The 17,061-nt window shown below is 44.2% G+C and overlaps 1 protein-coding gene across 1 annotated transcript in view; it reads right to left on the bottom strand.

Moving 5' to 3' along the window:
- The window catches only part of LOC137272175 (uncharacterized), a 550,405-nt gene that overhangs the window by 486,562 nt on the left and 46,782 nt on the right, over window positions 1-17,061 (bottom strand). The window contains exons 2-5 of the mRNA XM_067804527.1: window positions 6,659-6,817; window positions 6,342-6,458; window positions 4,357-4,424; window positions 3,901-4,011 (exon numbers count right to left, since the gene is read on the bottom strand). Of these exons, the coding sequence (XP_067660628.1) occupies window positions 3,901-4,011; window positions 4,357-4,424; window positions 6,342-6,396 (234 nt within the window). The 5' untranslated portion in view covers window positions 6,397-6,458; window positions 6,659-6,817. The remainder of the gene's footprint in view (window positions 1-3,900; window positions 4,012-4,356; window positions 4,425-6,341; window positions 6,459-6,658; window positions 6,818-17,061) is intronic.

The following is a 17,061-nucleotide window of genomic DNA, read 5'->3' on the forward strand; positions in this document are numbered from 1 at the left end:
ACATGGGAGAGGAACATAGACTCATTTAGTTACAGAGGACATCTTGGGGGGCATGGGAGAGGAACACAGACTCATCTAGATAGAGGACATCTTGGGGGACATGGGAGAGGAACATAGACTCATCTAGTTACAGAGGATATCTTGGGGGACATGGGAGAGGAACATAGACTCATCTAGGTAGAGGACATCTTGGAGGACATGGGAGAGGAACATAGACTCATCTAGATAGAGGACGTCGTGGAGGACATGGGAGAGGAACATAGACTCATCTAGTTACACAGGACATCTTGGAGGACATGGGAGAGGAACATAGACTCATCTCGATAGAGGACATCTTGGAGGACATGGGAGAGGAACACAGACTCATATAGATAGAGGACATCTTGGGGGACATGGGAGAGGAACATAGACTCATCTAGTTACAGAGGACATACACAGACTCATCTAGATAGAGGACATCTTGGAGGACATGGGAGAGGAACATAGACTCATCTAGTTACAGAGGATATCTTGGGGGACATGGGAGAGGAACATAGACTCATCTAGATAGAGGAGATCTTGGAGGACATGGGAGAGGAACACACACTCATCTATACTCACACGCAAAAGAAACGCAAGTTTCTATCTGAACTGAAGAACCAAATTTGGACCCCTAATTTCATAATACCTTCGGTACATAGTGATGCTTGGCGATGCTTGGAACATTTTGTGCATCATTTTATAAGATCAATGTGATCACAACAAGACGAAAACGAATCGCCAAAATGCACCACTCAAATGAAGATGTGGACATGATGCACACTTCCCACGTGGAATTGAATATGCACGATTTTTCACTACCCGTAGTGGGTATAAAAAACGCCAAGAACTTTGGCATATCCTTCATTGTTCAACAATGCCGCGACTAAACCAACATGAGAGGAATCAGGCTATCGGACGTTTACATGCTGGAGAGTCTGTCCAACACATTGCTCGGCACTTTAACGTCAACATAACGACAATCTACCGTCTCCAGCATCGCTATAACACAACACAGTCAACAAATGACCGTCAACGAAGCGGCCGACCAAGGGTCACGACCCCTAGGCAAGATCGTCTCATGACACGGCAACACCAGCGTGATCCTTTCTTAACAGCAAGCCAAATTGCTCGGGATACTGTCGGGACACATAATCAACGCATCAGCCGTGACACTGTTATCCGACAGCTGCGCGCCACCAACCTACGATGTCGCCGACCAGCACGTCGTCCAATACTCCGACCACACCATAGACAAGCACGACTTCAATGGGCACAGGGTCATCAAAATTGGCGTCAGCGTGAGTGGAGACGTGTCATCTTCTCTGATGAGAGTCGCTTTTGTGTGTCACATGCAGATGGACGGGTCAGGGTTTGGAGACGTCAATGAGAGCATTTTGCTGACCGAAACGTGTTGGAAAGGGATGCATGGGGTGGTCCTAGTGTCATGATTTGGGCCGGAATTGGACTTAATGCTAGGCATGGACCAATGTGCTTCCAGAATGTGGGTCAAGGTCGAGGACGCGGCATCACAGCTCAGCGTTACATTGACCAAGTCATCAGACCTCATGTTGCTCCATTTTTTGCCCGACATCGGAATCACATTTTCCAGCAAGATAATGCTCGTCCGCATGTTGCAAGATTTACCATGGCCTTTCTTCAACAGCACAACATAAACGTCATGCAATGGCCGGCCCTTAGCCCCATCGAGCACTTGTGGGATGAGATTCAGAGGCGTCTCCACCAAGTGCAACCAGCGCCTGCAACTGCTGATGACCTGCGTACAGCTGTACTGGAAGTGTGCAGAATGATCCCAAGGGCCTTCACAAATCGTCTGATCAACTCTATGTACAGGAGATGTGTGGCAGTGATCAATGCTAATGGTGGGCACACCAGGTATTGAATGACGTAATTCAAATGATCGAAATCGGAAAATGCAATTGCTGACACAAATTGTAAAGACCTTATTGAGTATGGATAGCAATGAACTGTGTTTGCTCAAATTTCTGTACATCTGACTCCACTCTTTGCATACTTAACTGTTGAAAAAGAAATACAGTGATGCTACATGTCAGACTTGCGTTTCTTTTGCGTGTGAGTTTAGATAGAGGACATCTTGGGGGGCATGGGAGAGGAACACAGACTCATATAGATAGAGGACATCTTGGAGGACATGGGAGAGGAACATAGATTCATCTAGTTACAGAGGACATCTTGGAGGACATGGGAGAGGAACATAGACTCATCTAGATAGAGGACATCTTGGAGGACATGGGAGAGGAACATAGACTCATATAGACAGAGGACATCTTGGGGACATGGGAGAGGAACATAGACTCATCTAGTTACAGAGGACAATCTTGGGGGACATGGGAGAGGAACACAGACTCATCTAGATAGAGGACATCTTGGAGAACATGGGAGAGGAACATAGACTCATCTAGATAGAGGACATCTTGGAGGACATGGGAGAGGAACATAGACTCATCTAGATAGAAGACATTGTGGAGGACATGGGAGAGGAACATAGACTCATATAGTTACAGAGGACATCTTGGAGGACATGGGAGAGGAACACACTCATCTAGATAGAGGACATCTTGGAAGACATGGGAGAGGAACACAGACTCATCTAGATAGAGGACATCTTGGAGGACATGGAAAGAGGACACCAACTCACATAGCTACAGACTGACCAATCAGAACACAGCTTTCAAAATTGCCATAAATGTACATTCACCCATTTAATATTACCTCGAAAAGGTTTGTGCCCAAACAATGCAGAATGCTATTTTCTGTACAATCGTTTCCAGGTGATGCAGGAGAACATCTTGGATGACATGGAAGAGGGACACTGACTCATCTAGTTACACAGGACATCTTGGAGGACATGGGAGAGGAACATAGACTCATCTAGGTAGAGGACATCTTGGAGGACATGGGAGAGGAACACAGACTCATCTAGATAGAGGACATCATGGAGGACATGGGAGAGGAACATAGACTCTTCTAGTTACAGAGGACATTTTGGAGGACATGGGAGAGCAACACAGACTCATCTCGATAGAGGATATCTTGGAGGACATGGGAGAGGAACACACACTCATCTAGATAGAGGACATCTTTGAGGACATGGGAGAGGAACATAGACTCATTTAGTTCCAGAGGACATCTTGGAGGACATGGAAAGAGGACACCAACTCACATAGCTACAGACTGACCAATCAGAACACAGCTTTCAAAATCGCCATAAATGTACATTCACCCATTTAATTTTACCTCGAAAAGGTTTGTGCCCAAACAATGCAGAATACTATTTTCTGTACAATCGCTTCCAGGTGATGCAGGAGAACATCTTGGATGACATGGAAGAGGGACACTGACTCATCTAGTTACAGAGGACATCATGGAGGACATGGGTGAAGAATTTCAACTTGTCTAGTTACAGAAGACTTCTTGGAGGACATGGAAGAAAGACACTGACTAACATAGTGACAGAGGAGATCTTGGAGGACATGGGAAAGAAACACAGATTTACCTAGTTACAAAGGGTGTCTTGGGGGACATGGAAGTGGGACACTGACTCATCTAGTTAGAGGAGATTTGGGAGGACATGGGAGAGCAACACAGACTCAACTAGTTACAAAGGACATCCTGAAGGACATGGAAGAGACACACAGAATCATCTAGACACAGAGGACATCGTGGACTACATGGGAGAGAGACACTGATTCATATAGTTACAGAGGACATCTTGAAGGACATGGAAGAGACACACAGAATCATCTAGACACAGAAGACATCTTGGAGGACATGGGACAATAAACAGATTCATCCCTTACAGAGGACAGTATGGTGTACATGGGAGAGGCACAGTCTCACCTCTTTACAGAGCACATCTCGCAGGACATGGAGCACTGCATCTGTGATGTAGCCATTTGCATGAAAGTCCAAAGTCACAATTCCTGCTTCTGCTTTTTCCTCCAACAGTGTCTGAAAGAAACAGTGAATGAGTATGGTTTTACAGTGCTTTTAGCAATATTCCAGCAATACCATGGCCAGGACACCAGAAATAAGCTTCACACACTGTACCAATGTGGGGGAATCAAACCCTTTGCCATGATGAGAGAATGCTTTAACCCCTAGGCTAACTCACCACCCCCTGAGCCTAACCCTAACCCTAACCCACCACCCCCTGCCACTAACCCTGTGCTTCAGCTGTTTCATTAGTAAATCTAAGTCCTAATACCTCATCAAACTAATACCTCATTATTTTGTGTACTGGCATTCAGGAATGCACACTGTCATACAAAACATAAATGGCAAAACCACACTTACCACAAACTTCTGAAGTGGTATTCTACCAAGGAAACAGGCATCCTCATCAACAAGATCAGTCAGAGACACTGTAACACAAACATATGGTCAGTCAGAAACACTGTATCACAAACAAAAGCTCAAAGACACGGTAACATAAACACAAGGTCACACACACTGTAACACCAACAAAAGGTCAGTAAAAACATTGTAACACAACACACAAGGTCAATCCGAGATTGTAACACAAGCACAAGGTCAACATGAGACACTGTAACACAAGATCAATCAAAGACATGGTAACATAAACACAAGATTACACACTGTCACAAAAACAATGTCAATCAAAAACACTCAAACACAAACACAATAATAATACAGCTCCTGGGCCTCATAGAATTCGAAACCAGTACTGGAAACTGTTCCACTGTGTCTAAACACTGTTACTTTACTGTTCTAATTCTCTTGTGCACAGGTGATGTTCCTCCATGGTTCTGCAAAGGTCGCACAATACTCCTCTCCAAAACAAAGAGACTTGACTGATCCCAAATATGTCCACCCTATCACATTTGAATACACAATACAAATTATTCAAAGGGTGTTTGACAAATGTTGTGCCATCTTACTGCTTTTCCAATAGAATAATTTACAGAAAGCAGAAGGGAGCAAGAAAGGGATGATTTCTGCAATGATTTGACTTTGACAATTACTGATTGCTGGCATTCAGACAAATATGACTTGAACCAAGAGGGAGTACCACTTATTCAAAACACTGTCTCCAGTTACCAAATGTGTACAGAATGGTCAATACTCTCGAATGCCACGGACAAGTCCATGAGTAAGACCAGTCTTTACCTACACAAAGTAAATGATACACACTGCAACACAGACACAAAGTAAATGATACACACTGCAACACAGACACAAGGTAAATGATACATACTGTAACACAGACACAAGATAAATGATACATACTGCAACACAGACACAAAGTAAATGATACACACTGCAACACAGACACAAGGTAAATGATACATACTGCAACACAGACACAATTTAAATGATACATACAACAACTTAGACACAAGGTAAATCATACGCACAGCAATATGCAGAAGGTAAATGATGCACACTGCAACACAGACACAAGGTAAATCATAAATACAGCAACTTAGACACAAGGTAAATCATACACACTGCAACACAGACACAAGGTAAATGATACACACAGCAACACAGACACAAGGTAAATCATACACACTGCAACACAGACACAAGGTAAATGATACATACTGCAACACAGACACAAGGTAAATGATACACACAGCAACACAGACACAAGGTAAATGATACACACTGCAACACAGACACAAGGTAAATGATACACACTGCAACACAGACACAAGGTAAATCATACACACTGCAACACAGACACAAGGTAAATCATACACACTGCAACACAGACACAAGGTAAATCATACATAAAGCAACACAAACACAAGATAAATGATGCACATTGCTACACAGACACAAGGTAAGTGGTGCACACAGATTAACCCTTTCAATTCAAACTGTCATTGTGATACATGTGTTCAGATTAAGACTTTCTATTTGGCATATCATTGTGTTACATGTGTTCAGATTAACCTCTTCCATCCAGTCTGTCATTGTGTTGCAAGTGTTCAGAGTACCTGTTTCTATCCAGTCTGTCATTGTGTTGCAAGTGTTCAGAGTACCTGTTTCTATCCAGTCTGTCATTGTGTTGCAAGTGTTCAGAGTACCTGTTTCTATCCAGTCTGTCATTGTGTTGCAAGTGTTCAGAGTACCTGTTTCTATCCAGTCTGTCATTGTGTTGCAAGTGTTCAGAGTACCTGTTTCTATCCAGTCTGTCATTGTGTTGCAAGTGTTCAGAGTACCTGTTTCTATCCAGTCTGTCATTGTGTTGCAAGTGTTCAGAGTACCTGTTTCTATCCAGTCTGTCATTGTGTTACAAGTGTTTTCCCTACCTGTGTTTGGATTGACCTGTTTTTTCTCTGTATCAGGTTTCTTTGCATCTTGCATTGTGAACATGTAAAGTCTTCATAAGATCTTCAGGGGCATTAGATGTAGAACGACCAATGTTTCTGTAAAACAAAAATGACCATGAATTATTTTTCGAGATCATGAACTTGACCATAAACAGAATCTATTTCTGCTTTCTGAAGGGAAAACAGTCAGCAGTCACAACATGATTCATGATCCATTTATCTCCTTTGTGTTCTTTATCGCATATGTTGATATCATATTTTCAGTAGCAAGTTACCACTCTGTTGCAAATACATACCTTCTGTTCAGATGGAATCATATTACAGTGTAGTACATATGGCCAGATACAGAGTTGTAAGTCCTTCAAGATTCAGTTGCATTAACCGTAATCTTAGAGTTGAAACTGAGAGGTGGGCAGGAATCAATAGAGAGGAGAGAGTGTGCAAATTTTCTCTGTCTGAAATAACAGAAGTATACTTGAGAATGAGAACCACCTTCTCATCAGTTGCTTTCAATATCATGATCTTATGGCCCAAATACTGAAAATACTGCACTATCTTTCCAATGTAAAGATGTTTACACATATAATGAATTGTGAAAATCAGTCATCATTAGGTGTAAGGAAGAAGTACCTCAGAACCTGATGGAAGGAAGATAACCCAATCTCACTCCACATTGTTCATCAGTGTTTGATGATCTGTCTCTTTCTAAGTGAAATGTTATGCATTGTAACAAACAATCTATGTTTTGAAATCTTGTGTAATAGTTCTTATATATTCTCAGACTATCTGTACAGCATTCCACCAACAATATTGTAAACTATTTGTACCATGGACCTGAGGCCCTTAACACTGAATATACTTGTATGTCATGTGATCAGAGATCTCATCCCTGAAGTTTTTCAATGGGCTTTTATTAACTGTAGTGTGGAGCATATAGCACCTTACATCCCGCCTCAAGATAGTCAGCATTGCACCACTTAGCTGCCTCAGAATAAGGTTAGTTTGAATTTAATTATCCGCAGTTTTATGAAAGTCATAGATGTTGATTACAGGTGCCAACGGGTAAAGAAAACGTTATTAGTCATCACTCCCATAAATGTGTATGGTTACCTTTGTCATGCTTCAGCTTCCTGATGTGAATATTTCATATCTGTAATATTTGTTTGTGACATGCAATTATATAGATATTTTAATACTGATCCATGCAAGCTATAACAGGTATACTATCTGAGTGACATTTTTTGTGATAAACTGTGTAACTGTGTCTTGCTTGCATCCCAAGTACACTGTCGTCATGCTCCCCATTGTTCTCGGTGCCCTTGGTTTGGTACCTCCTGATCTCTTGGCACAGATCAGGAGAGTGCCTGGGTTCTCCATCGGAAGCACAGCCCTTCTGACAATCTGGGTAATGCAGAAGGCTGCAGTGTTGGGGAGCCTTCATATTCTCCGGAAAGTTCTTGGTGGGTTCGACTAGGCAGTGTTTCCTGGGAGAAGTCCCTTTCGCTGTCTGGGCTGCTTGTAGAGGGGTCAAGGGCCCTGAGATGATGATGAGCTTTACCAGCCTGACTGTGCCAGGATCATCCGAACTCTCTCTGCTACATTTCTTTCTAAGTCTGTAAAACATAATAATAATGCCCTTTTTTGTGCCTATAATCCAACGCGATGTTGCTCTCTGGCGCTACATTATTTTCAGGTAGCCATTTTAAACATCAACTATTTCTTCCACAAAAACCTTTAATAGTATGTGTTGTATAGAGATCTGAGTATAACTATAGGTTTGGGCAACGTTTAGACCAAAGTGTAGAAACAGCCTTAGATGCATCCAGTAAGATAATGATCGTTGGGGATATAAATGAAAACTTTAATTGTTGAATTAAATAGTGTGGACTTAATGGAACGAAAAAATCTATATGTTATTAAAGAACCTGCTAGAGTGACTAGAACCACTGCTATGCTAATAGACCCTGTGATAGTGAGTGAGGACATATCTGTTAGAGACAGCGGCGTTGTTGAATTTGATAAGAAAATCAGTGATCATACAGGAACTTACATTTCATTAGACATCAATGTCACCACCAAAATGTGTTTTACTAGACAAGTATGGTGTTAGAAAATTGGTAAATATGATAAGCTTAACAATGTTATCGAAAGTACCGATTGGTTTGATATTTTCAACAACTGCAAATGTGTTGATGATGCATGTAAAGTCTTTCATGATATTTTCTCAAGATATGTTAGATCATGTGTATAATCTAAAACTGTAATGATAAGCCCTGGTTCGATTCTGAGTTAAGAAGGGAATGCAGAAAACAGAATAGAATGAGAAAGAAGGCAAAAAGAACAGGCAGTGAAAGAGACATTTGATTGTATAAGAAACAGAGGAATAAGGTCACCAACATGAAATACCATGCAAAAGAGAACTTTTATCCAATCTTGATGGTTTTATCACTGAACTGCACTTTAAAAATAAACCCTCTTACTGGAAAATGCTGCAAATGCTGTAAATGCTGTAAAACATTCAGGTACAGCAACTTGCATTCCTGCTCCCAAAGTAGTATAGGGAATGGGGGTTTTAAAACACTTTCATAAAACCCCTCTACAAAGCCTTATTTACTAAATAAGGCTTTGGTGGGCCATTAGCTCTTGCTACTATTACCCCTACTACAAAAAAGTTGGCGGTAATTACTGTGCCTTGGTAGGAGGTAATACTGTGCCGTACGGTACGATCAATAATTCTTCTCTTACAAAACCCCTACCCGGCCCATCCCTCAAGTAGTACAAGTTAGGTTCGTCGGCTTTCATATCCACTTTATCTATGTTGTAAGTTTTGACTGACCATATAGGATCGGTGGCTCGCTTACGGCTATCGCCCTCGTGTTCCCCCGGCTGGTATAGATACCTCACTAAGGCCCTATCTGGTATTTGTTTCTCCTTCCCACGCAATGGAGCGGCCGACTCTGCAACTATTGATTTTAATTTGATAGCGTCTGCCGGTTTCTTACCGGTGAGACGGGTGACTTCATGGTTGATTGCCGACACCACCTTGGGTAACCTCGTGACCCATTCAGTCGATCGTTTTCCAGGGGTGACCATCTCCCTAGCATACTGATAGCCGAACAAGCGCTCAGCCAAAGTCCTATTAAATCTCTCAACTATGGCTTGGCTGCGATGGGCTCCGGCCGTGCCACGCCTGACCTTTGTATCGTGTTTGGCTAGCAGTTGTGACACGGCACCCATGAACTCCCGTCCGGGGTCAACTTGCAGCTCTGTTGGCCACGTCAGTGGGCTGCGTTTGTATATGCGTTCAAATCCTCTGGCTACCTGGGCCGAATCTTTCGTGGTCAAGGGTTCGGCTTCCTTGTAACGACTGGCTACATCCACTACGGTTAAGGCATACTTGTACCTCTTGTCGTGGGGTAGGAACAGTAGGTCTGCCTGGTGAATGCTATTAGGTATGTTAATACCGAACCTCCTTCTAGGCACGTAGCGTGGTGCCGGCAAATAGATCTGCCACAGGGCTTGTTTTTCAAGCCACGCTTTGGCTTCCTCCGGGGGTACTCGCGCTAGTTTAGCTAGCTTATCTACTGCGCTAGCTCCTTTCCAGTACCCACGCGGGCTGTAGTAAATAGCCTCAAATTTTTTCATGTCCATACGCGTATGTGTTTATTCCATCAATAGCTATCCAACGTTTCGTGTCCATAGGCGATAGGGACGTCTTGTTTATAGTCAGTCCGTATATCTTATGCCCATCACTTCTAAGTGTGTTCATTTTATGTCTAAAGGTACGGGTCTTGAACAGGGCTTCCTTGAATCTGGCGTGTTTGATGTGTTGTTTCACCACATACTTCTTAACCCCCTTCGCCTTCCGGATCTCACTATTGTCGGCTTTCAGTATGGAGTACATCTTAGGTCTCAAACCTATGTACTCGGCTATGGGCGTGCCAGCACACTCGTCCTTCATCTTACCTAGGACCTTTTTATTTACCGTACTGTGTAGGGTATGGGTCTTAGGGTAGTCGCTGGTGTCGTATAAATCGAGGTGTTTTTTCATGTCCTCGTACACGTCCTCGGTTCGAATCTAGTAGTATAGGGAATGACAGTCCGAAAACACTTTTCAAAAACCCCTCTAAAAAGCCTCATTTACTAAATGAGGCTTTGGTGGGACCATTAGCTCTTGCTATTATTACCCCTACTACAAAGCTACGCCATCACGTTTACCGTGACTTGGCAGGCGGTAACACTGTGCCGTACGGTACGATCAATAATTTGTTGTAAGTTTTGACTGACCACATAGGATCGGTGGCTCGCTTACGGCTATGTTATGTTTATATCAATGAAACAGTTTAATGTGAACCGCCTACGATCTCTTTGGTGTTCATAATAAAGGCTTGCTGGGCTTTTTGTATTCCCTGTGCTATGTACTTTTTTTTCTCGTCCTCGCTGATAGCAGACTTACGAGACTTGGATCGAATATCTTGTTTCATTCCGTTATATTTTTTGAGTTCAGAGAGGATTGAACTAAACTCCTCTTCTGAGATCTTACTGTCAGAGAGTGCCGTGGAAATTCGCTCACTCACTGTGTTCAGCTTTGCTTCAGCCAGAACCCTGATCTCGTCGTGTTTCAATGCCTTACGATTAAGTCTGCGTGATACTAACTTAAGCGCCAACCCTACCAACCCTGCCACCCCAGCCGTTATTTCAATACCTAGCACTATAGGTGCAGCCACGATGGTGGTTAACAACCCAACGCCTGCCGCCCCTAGTCCCATGCTGGTTGCCATAAGGGTAGTGTCAGCCCCATCCACGATATTGAAAGCTCTATTGTATTTTTTACATAATGCTTTCCGCGTGTCACGGTCTTGTTCTAGTTGACGTTTTACATCACATAACTGCCTCAAGCGGAACCCATCTACGGTTTCCAACGTCTTCGCTACTTCCTCTACGACTGGGTACAGACCCATCCTATAATATATATTTTGAAAGATATTTTAATTGGGGTTCAGTTAAAAATCTATCAATGTATTTGAAGCCTATAAGTTCTATACTAGTATTCAGGGCAATAGGTGAGAGGTCAGTAAAATATCCTATGTTAATATAAACCTCACTGGGGTTTATTAAGTGGTTTATAGGACCCGTGGTATCCTGTTGTATAACAATACGACAATATTTGACTCTGTAAGACCAGCGTATTGACACCCCGGGTAAAATTTGGTGTACTATGTGGGGGTATTCATCGAATGAATCCGTAAAGAAGACTTCTATGATGAGTGTGAAAGGGGGGGTTATTATTTTAGGATTACTAAATGTTAATTTATTTTCGTAGTAAGTTGATAACCCTTTTTTGTCGTGACTATCAGATTGTCTGTGTGATAATCCCCTCTCCGGAATGAAATCCCCGGCCCAGATACCGTTGTTCCTAATCTTAGTGACCCAATTATTTTCATCTATTGTGATATAAGGTGAGGTGGGTGTTAAGTTGATCAGCCATTTAGGTTTTTTAAAATCTGGTAACGGCACCGGTCTGTACATGTTGTCTTTGAAGTGTAGGATGTAGAATTCATCTTCCTCACCAGGCTGATCGAATCCATCTGTATCTCCCAGGTCGTTAAGTGTAGTGTTGGGATGATGATTAGTCATTATTATACTATTATGATATAATTTCCAACTGGTTTTCTGATAATAATTCAGGGGTTAACTTTATACCCATGAAGTGTATGTTGTCAGGCAGGAAGATATTGATTAGTGATATCTTGTTTTCTACGATCACGTTGACCCCCTGCAGACTGGTCTTGGAGTCGACACCCACCCGCACGTAAACGTTGCAAACTTGAAACTGGTGTCGTTTCACCCACCCGAGTTTGATCCCCTTCACGATCTCAATATCATTCCCCGATGGTTCCCCTAGGTAGACTTTGATGAACAGTGTTGAGTTTGCCGGTAGACTCTCTAGTATCTTAACCACGCCTTCGAATTCAGACACCAACTGCAATTTCACGTTTTGCATGGCTGGTTTACTCGATAGCATGTGGGCTGCTATAGTGTTGACTGGGCTGACGACTATACTACGTCTCTGAGTTGGGATGTAAGCCACGAGCAGGGTTCCATTGTTTACGACTTTGTTTAGGTGGTTGTCTTTGTTATCCGTGAACACGTAAGGGGAGACGAGTCTAATATTGAGAAACCATTTGTTATCGGGTAACAACACCCACTTGTCATCTTCGGTGAAGACGAGCATATATGGTTTGTTTTTGACGACGGTAGTGCTCTCAACATCGTCTAAGTCGAACAGTTTACCTCCGAATGATGGGTATATTCTCCAGTTGTCATCACCGGTGTTGACGAGGGCGTACTTAGTGTTGGCTGTTGCTCCTGTGGTATCTATCATATCACTTAGGGCTCCACCGGAGGGGATTTCAACGCGTTTGTAAATGTTGTTTTTCAGTTGCAAGGCGTACGATTTACCATCTACTCCAGGAGCGTCGAAACCGCGTGTGTCTCCGAGGTCGGAGATCCCGATATTGACACATTTTTTCACTCCGGGTCCTTGTGCGCTGGTCATGTTACATGAAGTGTTAAGCTGAGGTATCCTATATTTACAGGATTATGATTTATATCTAACACCGATATTGTCAGCTCAGGTATGTTGCCCTGGGTTAATTTCTTATACTGCCGTGGTGAAAATGACTCGGTTCTACCGTCGTTGAATTTCTCAGTTTTCACCGGCACTGCTCTCAGTATAGTGGAAGGGTGGCCTCCTTGAATGTTATACGTTGTGCTCACCTGACCGAGATGAATGTACAGCTCTCGGTACGGTACTAGTTCGGGTAACTTCGTGCCTGTGACGGTTGTTGTTGGTTTTATCTCGTCAGGAGACATACCGAGTATCCTCGCTAATGGTCGGCCGAGCCTCAAGGAGGTTCTTCCGTTGTTGATTAACACCACTGTACCGTTTGAGTCGTTCATTTTGAGTTCGGCTCCCAGGGGTTTGAAGACCTCGTCGTTTAGAGAGCACACGCTGTAGTAGCCGTCAGTTATTTGACTGCGAGTTCCACTGACGAACAGCTTATTGTTGCTGATATTAATGTTAGTCCATTGTGGTAGGTAGGTGATATCGCAGAGTGCGACTTCGAGTTGACCTGACGTGTTATCGATCGCGTGCGTCAGCTGAACGGCCTCACCGCTCGTTATTCCAGGAAGTGTTATGTACATATTACATATATATTTATTATATAATAGTTTTAAAATGTATTCCCCTGGTGTGTTTTACCCTAAACTGGATGTAGATTTCTCCCCCATGAAGATCGTGGTTGCTCCTGAGTTGTATTTCAATGCCCAGCTTTTAGATGTGTTCGATAAGTATAAGCTTATGGTGACTAACATTGAGGCAGTCCACGCGTGGTTCAACAACCCTATGCAGTTCTGGCAGAATCAATTCAACTTTGCTGTGTGGTGCGCTACAACGGGGTGTGGTGTGGTATTGACCGACACTCGGCGTGGACCGCTGAGTCAGTCTGTGTTCAAATTCCACGTGTACTACCAGGTCAGACGTATCCTTAAAGAGATCAGTGCCCCCCTCCCACAGGATAAAGCGTGGGACGCAACAAACAACCCATACGATAGACGGGCCTATGAACGTATTTGTAATGAATTCGAAATAAACCCGAAGACGGATTGGCGTTTGCCGGGGCCGAACCACGGGTTGGGTATTCCTTCTGATGGCGTGCGATCAGTGAAAGAACTCAGTGATCTTATACTGAAACAAGGTAAACTACGCCCGGACTTTGCTTTGTCGAGTAATGAATGGAGGGATGATCGTATGAACTTTAAAGGTGGTGTTGCTTTCACAGTCCAGAAAGTGGAGCAGTCAACCGCAGACGGGTGGAAAATGTTCATGCTGGACACGTCGAAAGGATTCACTCGTGCTGGTACAATACGCTTGAACGACTCGATTCGAACGTACGTGTGGGCGCTGTTGGGTGCGCAGTCGATGACGCGTTCCAACATCCTCGGTAAGGGAACTGCTTACGACGCTCAGAAACAGTTCGTTTCCAACGTTGAGGATGCTATAAATTCTCCAGTTGATCTCCCGCGGGCCATCGAACGCTACCAAAACGTGTTAGAATACGCCAGATCGAAAGTTAACTACGTGTTCGGTGTGGGGCTGTATATGTCTCCGAGTGATATGCAACTGAGAGTAAAAAAAGTGGTGGGTTATAACAACAAAATAGTCATAGCCACGGCGGACCAAAAGTTGGGTATCAACCCCGATATTAACACCCCACATATCCCACACACCCAACCACGTGAAACGGGTATAGTTGCGCCGCCCCCGGAGCCTAAAGTTCATGTGGAGGTACCCCCGGGGGGTGTGGGGGTTTCCACCACCTATCAGCAGCATATCGATAATAAAACGGCCCTGGTGGTTGGTGGGGTAACTTTGGGACTTATTTGGTTAAAGATTTCTTAGCCGCTACGTACACCAGACCCGCCACGGCGACGATGGCTGCCCACAGGTTTTGACTGAGCCACATGGCAGTTTTAGACAGAGCGCTCAACAACCACGAGACGATGCTACCCAGGATGCCGGGAAGGGCTTCGGCGGCTTTACCAGCCAGTTTAGCTAGGCCTTCCCCGAGTTTTTTGATCCAGTCTTTAACACCACCACCACTTGGAGTTCCCCCGCCGGCACTTGGGGGTGTGGGGGTTCCTCCCACCAGTGACACCACCAAGGTTGATATGATGAAACCCAATGCAGTTAGAATGCTGGCGATGGTGATCCCTTGCTCCCGGAACAATATCCGAATCCTGTTGGCTAAAGTTGTATCTTCGTTCAGTATTCTATCGATTGTTTCCCGAATGCGACTGATCTGGGATCGAAGATGTTCACGATTCGAGGAAGCGGCTTCCAATCGTGTACGTTTCTCGTCTTCTAAATCACGTATTCGTTCATTGATGCGACGCTTCATATCATCGTCGTCAGTTTCGGTGAGTTTGGTTTTTTCCCTAGCGATGTGCTCGTCGATTTCATTCAGTTTCCCCATGTTGTTCACGAGTTCTCCACGCACGCGTTTCACGGCTTCGTCTAAGCCGCGCAGTTCCCTTACCGGAAAGTCAAATCCCGGTAACGGTTTGTCCCAGTAGGTGCTCAACAGTTTTTCTATGCTGTCCGAGGCTTCTGTAGCACGCTCTGGCGTCATTTCATCTATAGTGGTGAGGTGGGATCTGGTAGTTTGCAGATCTTCTTTAACAGTCTTAGGTATTGCACCACCGTAATCACGCATGTTTAGATGTTCACGGATAAATTCAGCACCACCATTGCGGCTGGCTAGAGTTGACAAGGCCAGTGGTTTTTTAGTGATCTTGTTAAAGAGGTCAACCTTTGGGGCAGACTTAAGACGTAGAACACCCTTTGTATCAATAAAAAAATCCTTATGGTATCGACCCTGGGGTTCAACGTAGTTTTTATCACTTTTTAAACTTTCGTAATAATCATTTACCGTTGTTTCTAAAAGTTGTTGGCTCAATGGCAAACTAGTAAATGAGGTCTCCTGCTCATCAGATGCCTGGGCACTATCGTCCCACATATCATCCATAGGTATGTCTTCATCCATTAGTATTAAAAATATATTTCTTTTATATAACAATGTACGGCAGAAAATTAGATCCTTTCAGAAAATTGAGAGAGCCATTAGGTGCCAGAGCCGTGCGACAGTCGGTGACTATAACCAACAATCCCAGCAAGATAGACCAGAATCAAACTCTGCTGGTTAGATTTCCAAACCTTGGTGAGAATGACCTCATTGTACCAGGCACTGTTCGACTGGCGTTCAATATCACGTTGACCTCCGACAACGACAAACGCGAGCTAGTGCGGAACGTGGGTCGAGCTATCATCAAGAAAACGACCGTCAAGATCAGCGGTAACGAGGTGCTGAGCATCGACGACAGCGACGTGTTTCACTGCTACAAGGATCTCTGGAAAAGCGAGAGAGAACGAGTCAATGATGTGTACCAGGGTATCAGCAAATCAACCCGGGCGCGCATAGGATACGTCTTCACGCAAGACCAGCAAGACAAGCTATCGGACGGTGAAAAGGCCATCGCTCTAGCATACGGGAATCGATTCTGCGTGCCGCTCGACTTCGAGTTGCTCACGGGACACGCGCCGTTTTACCAGGCCGCGCTGGGTGATAGACTCGAATACGAGCTCACGTTTAACGACTATAGCAAAGTAGTGCGTACGCCGAACGGTGATGAGGCCAGTTATGCCATAGACAACATCTCTCTGGAGTTCGACATGGTCACTAGCCCGGAGCTGGCCAGGCAGGTTCGAAGCCAGTACTCTGGGAAGATGGCTATCCTGTACGATCGCGTACTGAGGCATAGATCAGTCGTGCGAGATAAGAGCGACACTGTGTGGAATATCAACCTGAACGTGCCGGCGCGATCGATGAAAGGTATCCTGGTCGTCCCCGTGGAGGATTACGAGCCATTCAGGAGGGACAGCGAGAAGTTTTTCAACCCCGAGATTGAAAAGGTGGAAGTGACCATCGAGGGCGTGCCAAACCAGCTGTTCAGTCATGGTATGAGACCACACCAGCAGTGGGATGAGATAAAAAAGCTACCAGTGGGGGATTACATAACAAAGGACCTGGACCTCGGCTCCGTGCAGATCGGTGAATACCTGACCACCAAGTAC

The sequence above is a fragment of the Haliotis asinina genome, chromosome 2 (genome assembly GCF_037392515.1).
Source record: "Haliotis asinina isolate JCU_RB_2024 chromosome 2, JCU_Hal_asi_v2, whole genome shotgun sequence".
Classification (NCBI taxonomy): domain Eukaryota; kingdom Metazoa; phylum Mollusca; class Gastropoda; order Lepetellida; family Haliotidae; genus Haliotis; species Haliotis asinina.